The 16,278-nt window shown below is 44.5% G+C and overlaps 2 protein-coding genes across 3 annotated transcripts; one reads left to right on the forward strand and one right to left on the reverse strand.

Annotated features, from left to right (window-relative positions):
• Positions 1-4,769, forward strand: LOC112222074 (zinc finger protein PLAGL2). Its single transcript, XM_024384662.2, has 2 exons — positions 1-155; positions 1,003-4,769. Exon 2 carries the CDS (start codon positions 1,524-1,526, stop codon positions 2,796-2,798), a length of 1,275 nt encoding a protein of 424 aa, XP_024240430.1. The 5' UTR covers positions 1-155; positions 1,003-1,523; the 3' UTR covers positions 2,799-4,769.
• A 141-nt stretch (positions 4,770-4,910) lies between these two features.
• mylk2 (myosin light chain kinase 2) lies at positions 4,911-12,307 on the reverse strand. Of its 2 annotated transcripts, none has more exons than XM_024384646.2 (17): positions 12,128-12,307; positions 11,672-11,981; positions 11,242-11,354; positions 11,003-11,081; positions 10,737-10,918; positions 10,483-10,561; positions 8,319-8,661; positions 7,957-8,144; positions 7,710-7,815; positions 7,493-7,586; positions 7,313-7,422; positions 6,813-6,954; positions 6,542-6,612; positions 6,300-6,428; positions 5,893-6,045; positions 5,662-5,794; positions 4,911-5,444 (listed from the first exon to the last, which is right to left on the reverse strand). In XM_024384646.2, exons 2-17 carry the CDS (start codon positions 11,931-11,933, stop codon positions 5,337-5,339), a joined length of 2,292 nt encoding a protein of 763 aa, XP_024240414.1. In that variant the 5' UTR covers positions 11,934-11,981; positions 12,128-12,307; the 3' UTR covers positions 4,911-5,336. The 2 variants fall into 2 exon arrangements, with proteins under 2 accessions (XP_024240414.1, XP_024240415.1); XM_024384647.2 differs by having other exon boundaries at positions 8,319-8,637; positions 12,128-12,305.
• Between the last annotated feature and the right edge of the window lie 3,971 nt (positions 12,308-16,278).

Raw genomic sequence — 16,278 nt, forward strand, 5'->3', positions numbered from 1 at the left:
CGTCACACTCCCATAATGCAAGCGCTCTGCAACTCCAGCGCCGCGGAGGAAAAACCCAGGCCCCGAAAATAATAAAACTTTAAAAAATTGGAAAAATAGTTTTACAAAACATCTGAGAGAAAAGGACCAAGAACCGAATCGTGAAAGTTTTAAAGGTACGTTTACGACCATTTTTAACGGAAACGTCCCAAATATACGCCTGCCAGGCTGATAGTAAAAATCTAACGTTACTCATACGGATCAAATTCGGTGACATGAACTTGCTGAATTTCTTCAGCACTTTTCAAATAGTAGTGCAACATGTACATTTATTTTCATTACTTTATGTAATTAAGGAAAACATAACTGTTTTGTTAGCGCTCAACACATTTTCAGAATACAAACGTTTAAAAAAAATGTTTTTGAATGTTATCATCACGTCCTTATTTTCGTATTACGTTTCCCCATTCATTATTTTTCAATCATTGCTCATGAATTACACGAGTCTATTTATTGAGTTAAGTTAATTTACTTTGTGTTTTTAAGTTACTACGTGAATACGTTTTTGTGTGTTTTTGACTTCATATACATGCTGATCAGCGCGAGTTGATGATGAACCATATGTTCGTTGTATATAGATTCTTCCAAGTGAAACTCTCATACCTTGCTTTTCATTGTTCAGATCAGAGTGTCTTTTGTACAGTTGCCCCATCAAATGGTGTAAAAAGGATACTTTTCTAATATAGAATACAAGGCTCATATCATGCCACCCCAGGTTTCACTTGATTAATATTGATCTGCAGCACTTGCACAATTAGCCTAACCATAGTAAATCTTCAACTTTAAAAGCCAAGTAATATATATATATATTTTTAATATTACAGTATTGCCAAAGTTAAAATAATGTAAAGTGCATCGCTTTGGATGGGTGCTATACATGGGGTGTGTCCGGCATCAGCTTGACCCTGGTAATTTCATCACACAACAACTGTAGGCTGATCTTAACCTTGTGCTTCTTTATAGGACTGTGGTCATGCAAAATTGCCACTCACGTTCAACCGGTCCTCTGGGTCGTGTGGCTGGATGAGACAGGGAGAAGAAGCACACAACTTTGGGCCTTACCCAAGAATTACCCTGCGGAGACACGCACACATACACACACAATAACATAAAACTCACACAAGCTCAGGGATGCTCACCCATATCTAGTCCGAACCTTAGCAACTGAGTGAGTGACTCTGCTCTCTTTGCCCAGGCCCTATTGGGTTGCTATGGCAGCTGCTGCTGCAGAACCCCCCCATCTGATAGAAGCTCGTACTGGAAAGGGAGACAGGCGGACAGATCCTCACCTGGAGAGAATACGAAACACTCCACTAGCAGCATTCAGCAGCATTCAACACCCTATTCTCCATTAACGGTGCAGCCAATGGTGTCAAGTTTGAAGGTCCTCTCTTAAAATACCCCATGAGTGTTTTGTCCGTCTGCTCATGCTTATGGCCCGTCGCCCTCTGCAGAAGACCCAGCGCCGTTCCCTCTGCTAGAGCATGTTCCAACAGAAGGAGCACCTGAAGAGCCACTTGCAGGCCCACGACGCCAACAGGCAGGTGTTCCACTGCCAGGAGTGTGGCAAACAGTACAGCACTCAGTTGGGCTACCGGCGCCACCTGCTGGCCGCCCACGCCCCTGCCTCCAGCGCCACCATCCCTGGGGAGCTCCATTGCCAAGAGGGGGCGCCTGCCCTGCTGGAGCAGCTAGGGAGCCACACCGACAGGCTTCCGCCACTGGAGGTCACCGCCACCGTCAGGGAGAGGAAGTATTCGTGCGAGCGCTGCGACCGGCGCTTCTACACTCGCAAGGATGTGCGGCGTCACGCGGTGGTGCACACGGGCCGCCGTGACTTTCTGTGCCCGCGCTGCGCCCAGCGATTTGGTCGCAGGGACCATCTGACGCGCCACCTGAAGAAGAGCCACGTCCAGGAGCCCACAACCACCACCCCCACACCAGCCCCCACCACACCTGGGCCCGTAAAGGAAGAGCCAAGTCCGGTGCAATGCAGCATGGGACCCTCCTCCAAGGAGCATGTAGAGGCCTTCCCCATTGACATGTACAGCAGTTACCCCCTGCAGACCATTTCCAATCCAGGCATGGGCCATCAACATCACTCCCTCATGCAGGGCTCCCTGTCCACGGCCATGGGGGTGGGCCTCCACATGCCAGGCCCCTCTCCCCATCCCCACCACCACCTCCCCCAGCAGCAACAGCAGCCTTATGGCCACATATCCAGGTATCAGCATGGATCTACCTCATATCCCCGCACTGACATGGAGAGCTTCCTAATGGACCTGCAGAGCGGGCTGCCCCCACACCTGACCACAGCCTCCTCCTCTACCTCCTCCTCTGCCTCCCCTCAGAGGGAAGTGCTTTCAGAAACCCAGGGTGGCCCAGTGGCTGGGGACCCCCACCTTCTGTCCAGGAGCCCCGCTCTCTCCTCAGCCGAGCTGTCGTGCGCTGCTAACATGGACCTGGGTCCTCTTCTGGGCTTCTTGCCGTTCAGCCTGCCTCCCTACAGTGCTCATATGAGTATGGGAGGTCTGGTGATGGGCTACCCGTCTACCTCCACCTCCACTGTGCCGCCCTCCTCCTCCAGCCCCCTACCCTATCAGGCCCCAGGAGGACTCACCTTCCTGCAGCCCCCACAACTTCACGCACCCCAGGTCCCCGGAGCCCACAACAACAACCAGCTACCTCAGGGGTTCAGCAATCCTGGAATGAGCACTTCCACCTCCCTACCTCGCTACTACCAGACCTTTCAACAGTGAGCAGCCTGATACCATGTGACCCACGTGACCCCAGCACCAGGCCAAGGAACACTCCAAATATTCTTGAATAAAACCTCCCATAAAGGACGAGTGTCTCGAAAGTCTTGAATATACGAGTGATACATATAGGCATCCAATGTGCTTGCATTTATTTTTTTTATGGAAAAAAAATGGGAATTGTATTTTTTTAATGATGCTAATTAAGCTTTCAGTAGCAATAGTTTTTGTTATGATGATGTTGAACACAAAGAACCACTTCATCAGTATTACCTCATCCGATAATAAGAAACTTGAGCAGAAGGAGAATAGAAAGTGTTTATTGAAACCTGTTAGAAATAGGCCAAATGGTTGCACTTTGTTCAGAAAAGACTGCATAAGGTCTGTACAATGTGGACATAAGTGCTGCATGACACCTGCCACTCATCTTGTTTTCCAATAATGTTAGTCACTTATATGACAATGGTCATGTTAGATATTTAACAGCAGCTTACGTAAAAGTGTACTTGTGTTATCATGTTCTGCTTATTTATACAAAAACTAGAGATGTTTGATTTTTAAATCCCTTTAAAGCAGTTTCCCAAACCTCTATCCAGGACCCCCATTCCAATTATTTGGTCTGTTCCAGACAGTTATTAGCAATCCTGATTCAAGTAATCAAGAGCTTGATTATTAGTTGACCAGTTCAATCAACTGTGCTTGTTCTGGAATATACCAAGTAAGTGGAATGGCAGGGGGTACTTGAGGAGAGGTTTGTCAAACACTGCTTTAGAGAGTGTTACTGAAATGGGTTTCATATTACTGCATATCATTGACTGTATCCTTTATTCAGTGAAATGTTGCACCGATGTCTTAAAAAAATGCTACTGTTGTGCCTCTTGGGTGTCTACTCTATTGACTGGGTTTAAGCACTTAAGACATTATGAAAGGATAGAATTGATGTCTTATGAAATGTTTTGTTCCTTTTACCTCAACAACATGCTCTCCTAGATGAAGAGATTAATACAGAACTCTGTCCTTTGGGGTTAGGGTATATCATTTTAATCTCTTTCCTAGTTACTTTGGCTCTAACTTGTGCCATTAGATCTAAAGTGAAAATGTAGATTTTCTTAATCAAATTGCTTGTTTTGTTTAGATACAACAGACAGTGACATTGATTGACCCATAAACTCTCTACCTCTACCTTATCCTATTACAGTACACGTTTCTTTCTTTGCGTGGAGGTAACTGTTACGTAAAAATGAACAATCAGTACGGAATAACATCTCTCCTCCTTGAACATTGTTGTCTCTTTTACCAGTACTTATGTATTGTATCCTTTCCTGATATGTAGAGATCAGTTCCTCCATGCCCATGATGATTGTATATTTGTTGGCAGCGTTTTAGACAGACTACATTGCAGACGCCTGCCAAATCTCACAACACCTTCAGGTGTTTTAACATATCACCTAACCACATCATATGATATAGCAATCTGAGGCCTGACTGCGCAGTCAATTAAGTAGCATGCAACCATTGGTTGATGCAATGCAACTGTCTGAAATGTAGTCAGCCTGGAACGCGTCCTTTGACTACCTCAGAAAAGAGCAACTTGTAATTGCAGAGAAAACATTTGTGTAGAGTTTATTTTTGTCAGTTCAACGAACGCACACTATAGTAATAGATTTGTATTGAGGTTAGCTTAGCATATTGACGAAAGGATGTTATGCCCAATAGTTAAGTTCCCATCATATTGTATTGAATGAGGATTCCATTTAATTCAATTGCATTGTTGCCTGCAGTAAAATTAGCTGGAAGCGTTACTAGTATGCAGGCATCACATCCTCGTTAGCTCTTAGGACAAGGCTCTAGCTGTTTGTTCCATCACCCTATAGAAGAAGATACAAAACAAGAATTGCTGAACTGCTCTTATATTATCTTTGAAGCATTTTCTTATTGTATGAATGTAAACAATAAAGTACCTATTAGATTGGATTGGTTTCTCGTTATTGAGTTGCGCAGCGGTCTAAGGCACTGCACCTCAGTGCTTGAGGCGTCACTACACACACCCTGGTTCGAATCCAGGCTGTATCACATCCGGCCGTGAATGTGAGTCCCATGGGGACACAATTGGCCCAGCATCGTCCGGGTTTGAGTGAGGTAGGCCGTCATTGTAAATAAGAATTTGTTCTTAACTGACTTGCCTAATAAAATAAAGGTTACGTTTAAAATTACAAAACAATTTCACTATTTCCTTTATAGATGTAGTGTCAAATCTTTTGGCATGAATCCGCTTCCATACATTTCCACACAAGAAAAAATATTAAAGTACAAAATTGCTGTTCATTTTATGAGTGAAATTATGTTGTGTAGCCACTATTTATTCACACACTGTGTCCAGTTTTGTTTACACAGACAGACCATGACAAGAGTACCTTCTCTGACTGATTATGTGGGAGGTCTTTACAAGTATGCAGTTTGTCCAGTGTAGGTCAGTACAGATTTCACAGGGGTGACATTGTAAGGCGGGCAGTGCAGGTACTGTATTAATGGGTGACATTGTTACGTTGCTATAGGTATTGTATCCGTCTCCGTATCCAGAGAGGTCAGTTCCCCACCGCTGCTGATCTTCTTGAATCTGTTGGCTGCTGCTATCGCAATGTAGTTTTTCTGTCAACAAGCACAGAAGCACATTTACAACAAAGTGAGCAGGGCAGGAAGGTTGGATGCGTCTCATCAACAATGGTTGGCCGGAAACAATTGACATGACACAGCTGATTGCAGTGCAAAGAGGATAAAACTACCATAATGTGAACAATGTGCCTTCCAACTACAAAACCAACTAAATTAACCACACTGTGTGGTGCAGGAATTCTGTTTAACTGACCTTCCATAGTTTCTTGGCCAGGTATTTCTTCAGCAGGACCTGGGACTTCAGTACTATATTGCTGCCTTTGGCCTTCTCTGCAATGTTGTTGAGCCACGGATGTCTTAGACACTGTAAAGCACTCATTCGCTCTCTGGCCAAACAGGGAACATGGTAGAAGTATAACTAATAAACTGTAATAATCATCACAATCATGAGTGTTATGATCATTATTTCAGCTTTGGCCCTCACCCCCTCTCCTTGACCAGAAGGTGGGAGATAAAGTCCTTGGCCTCTGCTGAGATGTGCTCAAAGGCCTCATCCTCAAAAGAACAGTTGGCAGAGAGGACGTTGTTGAGGGTCTGGCTCTCATCATCACCCAGGAAGGGTGAAAGGCCACTTAGACTGCGGAGGATGAGAGGAAGGAAGTGCCGCATGCACATACACAGGGAAACAGGTCACAATGAAAGAGCATGCATGGTAGGGACATGGGGGGGGTGAATCCTAACTCCCACTTAAGTCACATTTTTACTTAGTCATGCATTGATGTCAATGGGACACTAAGTAATAATGTTACTTACGTGGAAGTAAATTTGCCCCATACAACTTACGGTTTAACTTAGATGTTAGGGAATATGAGGCTTATATTTTAGACTCACAGCATATAAGTGACAACCCCTAAGGTCCACATGTCTGTGGGAAAGGACACAAAATCAAAGTTGACCACCTCTGGGGCCAGAAATTCAGGGGTTCCAAAATTGACTCTGAGCTTCTCCCGCGGCCTGTATCTGATTCCGAGGAAGAAAGAAAATTATTTTTCAAGGTTCGTTTTGAGAAAGCTGCTACCAATGCTCACAATAAATCCCCCAAAATCACACCCACAGCTGAAGAGAGGCATTACCTTCTTGCCAGCCCAAAGTCGATAATCTTCACCTGATGGCCAGTTCGATTCACACAAAGGATATTCTCCGGCTGTGAACATCGGAGGGTGCAAATTCATTTGGATAAATTAACCATTGATTACTTTTCTTACAACAACACACATATGGATGCCTTTAAGTTACAGTGAGACTGACCACGATGTGCTTCAAGTGGTAATTAAAATGTGCCTGGCATTTGTGACGATGGTGAGCCTTGAAATCTGGAATGCACATCCAGTCCACCATACTCACTTTCAGGTCGAGGTGGAGGACGTACATCTGATGCATGTAGCTGACCCCTTCACAGATCTGCTTGACAAACACCATGGCGTCCACCTCGGTCAGTGGTGCGCTCTCATCCACAATCCTGTCAAACAGCTCCCCGCCCTCAACACTGCCACACACAGACATCAGGTTGACCAACTCCACTGCTCCTTTCTCCCCTTTCCATTGTGTACTTTTGATTGAGGAATACTGTATGTAATGCACTTTGTCTTTGTTTTAATAATGTATCCCTATTTGTGGTGATTCCGTGTTCCGTATCTATGTCTCAGAGTGTCTGTACTTTGTACTTTAGTGTCTGCTGCCAGCAAACCAAATCCCTCCTCAGGAGATCATTCAAGTATATTAATTAATTGTTAATGTATTGATCCCTGTTAAATGATTTGTAGAATGTTTAGAAGCACTACAGTGTAATGGAGATCTTGCTAACCAATGACACTGAATAGCAGAGTGGAATATGAGCCACTTACTATTCCAGAATTAACACCAGCTGGTGCTTGGCCTCAAAGGCCTCGTAGAGCTGGAGGATGTTGGGATGACTCAGCTGGTTCATTGCCTGCACCTCGTTATTTGCCCTTTCCTGAGAGAACAACACAGGCAAATGTGTATGTGAACATACAAATATGTACCTCACTCACTCACTCACTCACCTTTTCTTTAGCAGTTCGTGTGTTGATTATCTTAGCTGCAAGCTTTAGTCCAGAGGATTTTTCAGTGCATTTGTGCACCTTGCCAAAGCGTCCGCTGAGGGAAAAATATGTTTTTCTTAACTCATTAACACACAAACCCAATAGCTAGTAGATAACATCTGGGAGATTACTAGTTCTACCACTATTCCAGACCAGTAGGCTACAGATGTCAGTTTACCTCCCCAGCACCTCTCTGGTGTGGATGATGAAGGTGTCAGATGGGGGGTTGGATCGCAAAGACACACAGCGGTGAAGGAAAGGAGCTGGCTGCGGGGGAACATCATCTGAGAGATAGATCGAGAGAGAGAGATTGGGAGGGCAACACTCATTAGCACAATGTCAGTACATGTCTTTGTATAATAGCATACTAATCCCAAAATTATCAAACACTCTAAGGCCTTTTGTGCACGGAAGTCAACAATCACCTATGACCTTATGGAAAGTTTTGGTAGGGGACTTGGGCCAGGTCCTTTCTGCTGTAGTAGGGACTACTATGATCTGTATTCCACTGGCTGCAACTGGACTAGCCCCTCCCAAAACACTGCAGGTCTTCCCAACAGCAGGTCTACGGGCAGGGCAGACAGACTGGGGCTTGGGCCTTGAACTCTGGAGCCTGGACCAGAAAGAAGGCCAGCACAATCAGAGCAGAGTAGCATTTATAATTTGCATGGTGGAAAGCAATGTGATTGAAATTGGTGGTGGATGTGTTTTTCACATATAGATCCGATATCCAATCATTTATCATTTTTATTAGTATGTATGTTAGGTGATGAGTAAGCGCCTTTACCTCTGCAAGGACTCTGGACAGCTGTGCACTTGTCTGAGGGAGGAGCTTTCCACAGTTGGCATAAGGACAACCGACCCAGACTGCTTTTTTGGTGCGGGGGCGGGACTTGATGGAGCAGCTGCTTGGTTCTCCGCCACTGTGTTCCTCATCTCAGTCCTTGGAGTGTTCGCCATTGATGGGACAACCGCTACAGCTGGAACCTCTCTCATCCAACCCCTTTTAGTTTCACTCTGTCTGTGGGAATCTGCTGCCATTGGTTGACCTCTGACCCCCTGCTGGTTCCCTCCAATCCACTGCTCTCCAACACAGTCTCTTTGCTCTGCTCCCATACCAGCAGACACCCCTTAATTAATATACAGTTATAGTCGGAAGTTTACACACTCTTAGGTTGGAGCCATTAAAACTCGTTTTTCAACCACTCCACGTTTTTTTGTTAACAAACTATAGTTTTGGCAAGTCGGTTAGGACATCTACTTTGTGCATGACACAAGTAATTTTTCCAACAATTGTTTACAGACAGATTATTTCACTTATAATTCACTGTATCACAATTCCAGTGGGTCAGAAGTTTACATACACTAAGTTGACTGTGCCTTTAAACAGCTTGGACAATTCCAGAAAATGATGTCATGGCTTTAGAAATTTCTGATAGACTAATTTACATCATTTGAGTCAATTGGAGGTGTACCTGTGGATGTATTTCAAGGCCTACCTTCAAACTCAGTGCCTCTTTGCTTGACATCATTGGAAAATCAAAAGAAGTCAGCCAAGAACTCAGAAAACAAATTGTAGACCTCCACAAGTCTGGTTCATCCTTGGGAGCAATTTCCAAACGCCTGAAGGTACCACGTTCATCTGTACAAACAAAATTACGCAAGTATAAACACCATGGGACCACGCAGCCATCATACCACTCAGGAAGGAGATGCGCTCTGTCTCCTCGAGATGAACGTACCTTGGTGCGAAAAGTGAAAATCAATCCCAGAACAACAGCAAATGACCTTGTGAAAATGCTGAAGGAAACGGGTACAAAAGTATCTATATCCACAGTAAAATGAGTCCTATATTGACATAACCTGAAAGGCTGCTCAGCAAGGAAGAAGCCACTGCTCCAAAACCACCATAAAAAAAGCCAGACTACTGTTTGCAACTGCACATGGGGACAAAGATCATACTTTTTGGAGAAATGTTTTCTGGTCTGATGAAACAAAAATAGAACTGTTTGGCCATAATGACCGTCGTTATGTTTGGAGGAAAAAGCGGGAGGCTTGCAAGCTGAAGAACACCCTCTCGACCATGAAGCACGGGGGTGGCAGCATCATGTTGTGGGGGTGCTTTGCTGCAGGAGGGACTGGGGCACTTCACAAAATAGATTACATCATGAGGTAGGAAAATTATGTGGATACTGTATATTGAAGCAATATCTCAAGACATCTGTCAGGAAGTTAAAGCTTGGTCGCAAATGGATCTTCCAAATAGACAATGACCCCAAGCATACTTCCAAAGTTGTGGCAAAATGGCTTAAGGACAACAAAGTCAAGGTATTGGAGTGGCCATCACAAAGCCCTAACCTCAATTCCATAGAAAATTCGTGGGTAGAACTGAAAAAGCGTGTGTGAGCAAGGAGGCCTACAAACCTGACTCCGTTACACCAGCTCTGTCAGGAGGAATGGGCCAAAATTCACCCAACTTATTGTGGGAAGCTTGTGGAAGTCTACCCGAAATGTTTGACCCAAGTTAAACAATTTAATAGAAATGCTACCAAATACTAATTGAGTGTATGTAAACTTCTGACCCACTGGGAATGTGATGAAAGAAAAGCTGAAATAAATAATTCTCTCTACTATTATTCTGACATTTCACATTCTTACAATAAAGTGGTGATCCTAACTGACCTAAAACAGGGTATTTCTACTAGGATTAAATGTCAGGAATTGTGAAAAACGTTTAATTGTATTTGGCTAAGGTGTATGTAAACTTCCGACTTCAACTGTATGTCTATCCATTCATATGGCAATGCTTTATGTGTTCCTATCTATCATATAACTCATAAACACCCATCGAATCCATGAATGTTGGTCAGCTCAATCTAGCCAAATGTAGGTCTTGAGCTCACAGAGTATGACATGACTATAGTCATACCACTAAAATGGAAGTGAGTTACCTTTCTTTGCAGAAGCGATAGGAGTCTGTTGCTTTGTTTCCTGGTGTCTGTTCGTCTCAAACTGATTCAGGGTCTCAGCCTGAGCATGAGAGAAACAGAGGCAGCTTGAGCATATCACAAGGTGTGCCACTGACCAATCATCAACTAAAAGGCTTGTTTTATGTTTTGCCAATTAGAGATATGAAGTAGACACATATCCAAGCAATGTATACACAAAACCATTGACACAATGAAGAAACATATTATAAGAGTACCTTTTCCGTGCTTAATGAATCACTGACTGGCAGAGATGCTGTCCTAAGTGATTCCTCGATGGATGTCAACGCTTGGTTCTTCGTCACTGTGGTCCTTGTCTGAGTCAAAATCTTTTGAGTGTGCGCCATTGATGGGAAAACTGCTACTGCCAGCCGTGTCAATGTTTTCTTTGCATCCGTCTCTATCAAATAACACACCAATTGAATCCACCCTGGATTATGGTCACCTACATTTGGTCTGGAGCTCATTGAGTATGAATAGTTACCTTTCTTTGCTGGGGTGGTAGGAGTGTGTTGTGTCTTATCCTGCTGTCTGTTTGTCTCCAACTGATCCGGGATCTCATCCTGACCATGAGAGAACATAGCACCGGACAGACTAAAACAGTTGCTTTATGTTTTGTCATTTAGATATACATGTTTCCCTTGTTGACATGTATCAACATGGAAAAAGACAATGCAGTGTATACACAACCATTCACACAATAAGGAAACAGACTCAAAGTACCTTAGAAGTGACTAGTGAGGTCTTGGCTGGCAGATATACTGTTCTAGGTGATGGCTCAATGGGTGGGGCTGGGGCAGCTTCCTGGCAGGTGTGGGGGTTACTTTGCGCCAGACCTCATTTACAAGACAAAATGGAATTATCCTCAAAGGAAATTGGACACAATTCCTACAAGCCTCTGGCATCTTCACAGTAGCATGGATGTTGTTGTAACATCAACATTGTGTGAGCAAAATCATTGTAATTCATGTCCACTTCACAGTTATCAATCTCCTTTGAAATGCAGTTTGAAACTTTAATGCAGATACACGGTATTGGTTGAGACATTGAAATACTAAACCATGGGTCAATCCTGTAGTGAGCTCAGTCAAACTTAGCTTGTCAATAACAATACAATACTTCCATGTGTCATTTCAGATCGACTGAACGTTACCTTTGGCCAGGGCCTCTAAGGTCCTCTGCATCTCACCGATCTTCCTCTCAAAGTTCTCTAGCAGCCTGGACTGGGCCACAAGCTGCCTTTCTGTTGCCTCTGGCTGGCCGCTGTGCAGACTGCAGGTGGAGCAGATGGAACAGGAACCTATTTGTCTGGAGAGGAGCTCATCTAACTTGTGACTCAAGTCATCTACTTTGGCCTCTAGGACAGGTAGGTTTGTGGGGAGTGGGACAGGTGGCGTACACCGCACGGAACCCATGATGAACAGTGGTCCTCAATAGGCCTCCGCAAAACACAAGCCTCTAGACTAGAAGACATAGGCAGAGTTATCCTCAAGAAATGAAAAGGCTGGTTACAGATTATAAGTCAGTACAGTTGGTTACAGCTCCCTCCAAAAATATAAAGGTTGGCACTCTTCAGGCCTCCTCTCAGAGCTCTTAAAATTGTACCTACCTCTTAGATCAATGAAAGCTGTAGAAGGCAGAGTAGGAAGAATCTCAGATCAAGAAAGACCAGTATTGGTGAGAGTCAGAGAGTAGGGGTTGGTCCTGTCCAGAGAGCAGAATGCCGCAGTGAGCTGGTTTGCTCTGTTATCTCTTCCAGTGACAGCCTCATGGTCCAGAAATAGGCAAGCGAGGGGCAAGGGCGCTGAGGGTTGCGAAACAGTAGCAGATAATGAAGGTATGCATGTCAGGCCAGACAGACGTCAAGAGGACATACGCAGTTCCTCTGATGAAGGAGAGCATGTGCACACAATTCTTTTTTTATTTGGGCATAGAAGGCAGTGATCCAAATGTCTGGGTCTTGGCTAATCAAGTTGCAACCAATCCTTTCCAGGCTTGGACCAGACTCCTAAGTTGCATATTTATTGGCGTGTTAATAGTCTCACTAAAATATCAGATACTGTTCCCCAATTAAACTATTCCCAATGAGCTGATTACTGAAATGACACAGTTTGGCCTCCATCCAACCAGTCTCAACCTCTGGTCCCCAAGATGGTTAGTCTACCCAAACTTTTTATAGTCCCGTACCCCTTCAAACATTCAACCTCCAGCTGCGTACCCCCTTCTAGCACCAGGGTCAGCACACTGTCAAATGTTTTTTTTTGCCATCATGGTAAGCCTGCCCCACACACACACACTATACATTTATTAAACATAAGAATGAGTGTGAGTTTTTGTCACAACCCGGCTCGAATTGAGAGATCTTATTGGACCAGGGCACAAATAATAATATAATAATAATCAATAATTTTGCTTTTTATTTAGGCATCTTACATATAAAACCTTATTTGTTCATCAAAAATTGTGGGTGTGCTTGAAAGGATGCACATAAATCATTTTCCACACACAGTCTGTGCCTGTATTTAGTTTTCATGCTTGTGAGGGCCGAGAATCCACTCTCACATAGGTACGTGGTTGCAAAGGGCATCAGGGTCTTAACAGCGCGACTTTCCAAGGCAGGAAACTCTGATCTCAGCCCTATCCAGAAATTTTTCAATTCAGTTTTCACAGAACCGCTTGTTGCAATTTCGATGAGGCTCTCTTGTTCAGATATCAGTAAGTGGACTGGAGGCAGGGCATGAAAGGGATAACGAATCCAGTTGTTTGTGTTGTCCATTTTGGGAAAGTACCTGGGTAATTGAGCACCCAGCTCACTCAGGTGCTTCGCTATATCACATTGACATTGTCCGTGAGCTAAGTTAATTTGCACACAAAAAATCATGCAACGATGAAAAGACCTGTATGTTGTCCTTGTTAATACAGACAGAAAAGAGCTCCAACTTCTTAATCATAGCCTCAATTTTGTCCCGTACAGTGAATATAGTTGCAGAGAGTCCCTGTAATCCAAGATTCAGATCATTCAGGCAAGTAAAAACATCACCCTGATAGGCCAGTCGTGTGAGAAACTCGTCATCATGCAAGCGGTCAGACAAGTGAAAATTATGGTCAGTAAAGAAAACTTTAAGCTCGTCTCTCAATTCTTTAAAAACGTGTCAATACTTTGCCCCTTGATAAAAATCCAATCAAATCAAATCAAATTTTATTTGTCACATACACATGGTTAGCAGATGTTAATGCGAGTGTAGCGAAATGCTTGTGCTTCTAGTTCCGACAATGCAGTAATAACCAACAAGTAATCTAACTAACAATTCCAAAACTACTGTCTTATACACAGTGTAAGGGGATAAAGAATATGTACATAAGGATATATGAATGAGTGATGGTACAGAGCGGCATAGGCAAGATACAGTAGATGGTATTGAGTACAGTATATACATATGAGATGAGTATGTAAACAAAGTGGCATAGTTAAAGTGGCTAGTGATATATGTATTACATAAAGATGCAGTAGATGACATAGAGTACAGTATATACGTATACATATGAGATGAATAATGTAGGGTATGTAAACATTATATTAGGTAGCATTGTTTAAAGTGGCTAGTAATATATTTTACATCATTTCCCATCAATTCCCATTATTAAAGTGGCTGGAGTTGAGTCAGTGTGTTGGCAGCAGCCACTCAATGTTAGTGGTGGCTGTTTAACAGTCTGATGGCCTTGAGATAGAAGCTGTTTTTCAGTCTCTCGGTCCCAGCTTTGATGCACCTGTACTGACCTCGCCTTCTGGATGATAGCGGGGTGAACAGGTAGTGGCTCGGGTGGTTGTTGTCCTTGATGATCTTTACGGCCTTCCTGTGACATCGGGTGGTGTAGGTGTCCTGGAGGGCAGGTAGTTTGCCCCCGGTGATGCGTTGTGCAGACCTCACTACCCTCTGGAGAGCCTTACGGTTGTGGTCGGAGCAGTTGCCGTACCAGGCGGTGATACAGCCCGACAGAATGCTCTCGATTGTGCATCTGTAGAGGTTTGTGAGTGCTTTTGGTGACAAGCCGAATTTCTTCAGCCTCCTGAGGTTGAAGAGGCGCTGCTGCGCCTTCTTCACGATGCTGTCTGTGTGGGTGGACCAATTCAGTTTGTCTGTGATGTGTACGCCGAGGAACTTAAAACTTACTACCCTCTCCACTACTGTTCCATCGATGTGGATAGGGGGGTGTTCCCTCTGCTGTTTCCTGAAGTCCACAATCATCTCCTTAGTTTTGTTGACGTTGAGTGTGAGGTTATTTTCCTGACACCACACTCCGAGGGCCCTCACCTCCTCCCTGTAGGCCGTCTCGTCGTTGTTGGTAATCAAGCCTGTTGTGTCGTCCGCAAACTTGATGATTGAGTTGGAGGCGTGCGTGGTCACGCGGTCGTGGGTGAACAGGGAGTACAGGAGAGGGCTCAGAATGCACCCTTGTGGGGCCCCAGTGTTGAGGATCAGCGGGGTGGAGATGTTGTTGCCTACCCTCACCACCTGGGGGCGGCCCGTCAGGAAGTCCAGTACCCAGTTTCACAGGGCGGGGTCGAGACCCAGGGTCTCGAGCTTGATGATGAGCTTGGAGGGCCCTATGGTGTTATGCCGAGCTGTAGTCGATGAACAGCATTCTCACATAGGTATTCCTCTTGTCCAGATGGGTTAGGGCAGTGTGCAGTGTGGTTGAGATTGCATCGTCTGTGGACCTATTTGGGCGGTAAAGCAAATTGGAGTGGGTCTAGGGTGTCAGGTAGGGTGGAGGTGATATGGTCCTTGACTAGTCTCTCAAAGCACTTCATGATGACGGAAGTGAGTGCTACGGGGCGGTAGTCGTTTAGCTCAGTTACCTTAGCTTTCTTGGGAACAGGAACAATGGTGGCCCTCTTGAAGCATGTGGGAACAGACTGGGATAGGGATTGATTGAATATGTCCGTAAACACACCTGCCAGCTGGTCTGCGCATGCTCTGAGGGCGCGGCTGGGGATGCCGTCTGGGCCTGCAGCCTTGCGAGGGTTGACACGTTTAAATGTTTTCCTCACGTCGGCTGCAGTGAAGGAGAGTCCACATGTTTTGGTTGCGGGCCGTGTCAGTGGCACTGTATTGTCCTCAAAGCGAGCAAAAAAGTTATTTAGTCTGCCTGGGAACAAGACATCCAGTGCACTTCTGTACGTTGTAAAAGCGTTACATGGTCGCTGCCCATATCATTGCATAATGCAAAAAATACACGAGAGTTCAGGGGCCTTGCTTTAACAAAGTTAACCATTTTCACTGTAGTGTCCAAAACGTCTTTCAAGCTGTCAGGCATTCCCTTGGCAGCAAGAGCCTCTCAGTGGATGCTGCAGTGTACCCAAGTGGCGTCGGGAGCAACTGCTTTCACGCGCGTTACCACTCCACTATGTCTCCCTCTCATGGCTTTTGTGCCATCAGTGCAGATACCAACAGATCTTGACCACCAAAGTCCATTTGATGTCACAAAGCTGTCCTGTACTTTAAACATTTCCTCTCAGGTTATCCTGTTAAGTCTTCCTTAACCCATGTGTTGTCTTAAGGGTAAAAAAAATGATCCGCCACTAAGTTTAACAGCAGAAAAAAAAACTAAATGATATTTTTCAACTTAATATTTGATTACTTTTCCTAGAGTGACCCCAACATTAGAAAAAGTGAAACATTGCCTTTGTTCATATTTCCATGAAAACTGTGCACCACCAGGGTACAAAGTAGAGGTCCACCGATTAATCGGAATGGC

The sequence above is a fragment of the Oncorhynchus tshawytscha genome, linkage group LG22 (genome assembly GCF_018296145.1).
Source record: "Oncorhynchus tshawytscha isolate Ot180627B linkage group LG22, Otsh_v2.0, whole genome shotgun sequence".
In the NCBI taxonomy this organism is placed as follows: Eukaryota; Metazoa; Chordata; class Actinopteri; order Salmoniformes; family Salmonidae; genus Oncorhynchus; species Oncorhynchus tshawytscha.

Coding starts and splice junctions, on each gene's coding strand:
- LOC112222074 (XM_024384662.2), top strand. CDS start 1,524: ATGTTCCAACAGAAGGAGCACCTGAAGAGCCACTTGCAGGCCCACGAC.
- mylk2 (XM_024384646.2), bottom strand. CDS start 11,933: ATGGGTTCCGTGCGGTGTACGCCACCTGTCCCACTCCCCACAAACCTA. Junction 11,082..11,241: donor CCTCACTAGTCACTTCTAAG/GTACTTTGAGTC, acceptor TCTCATGGTCAG/GATGAGATCCCGGATCAGTT. Junction 7,423..7,492: donor CACGAACTGCTAAAGAAAAG/GTGAGTGAGTGA, acceptor TTGTTCTCTCAG/GAAAGGGCAAATAACGAGGT.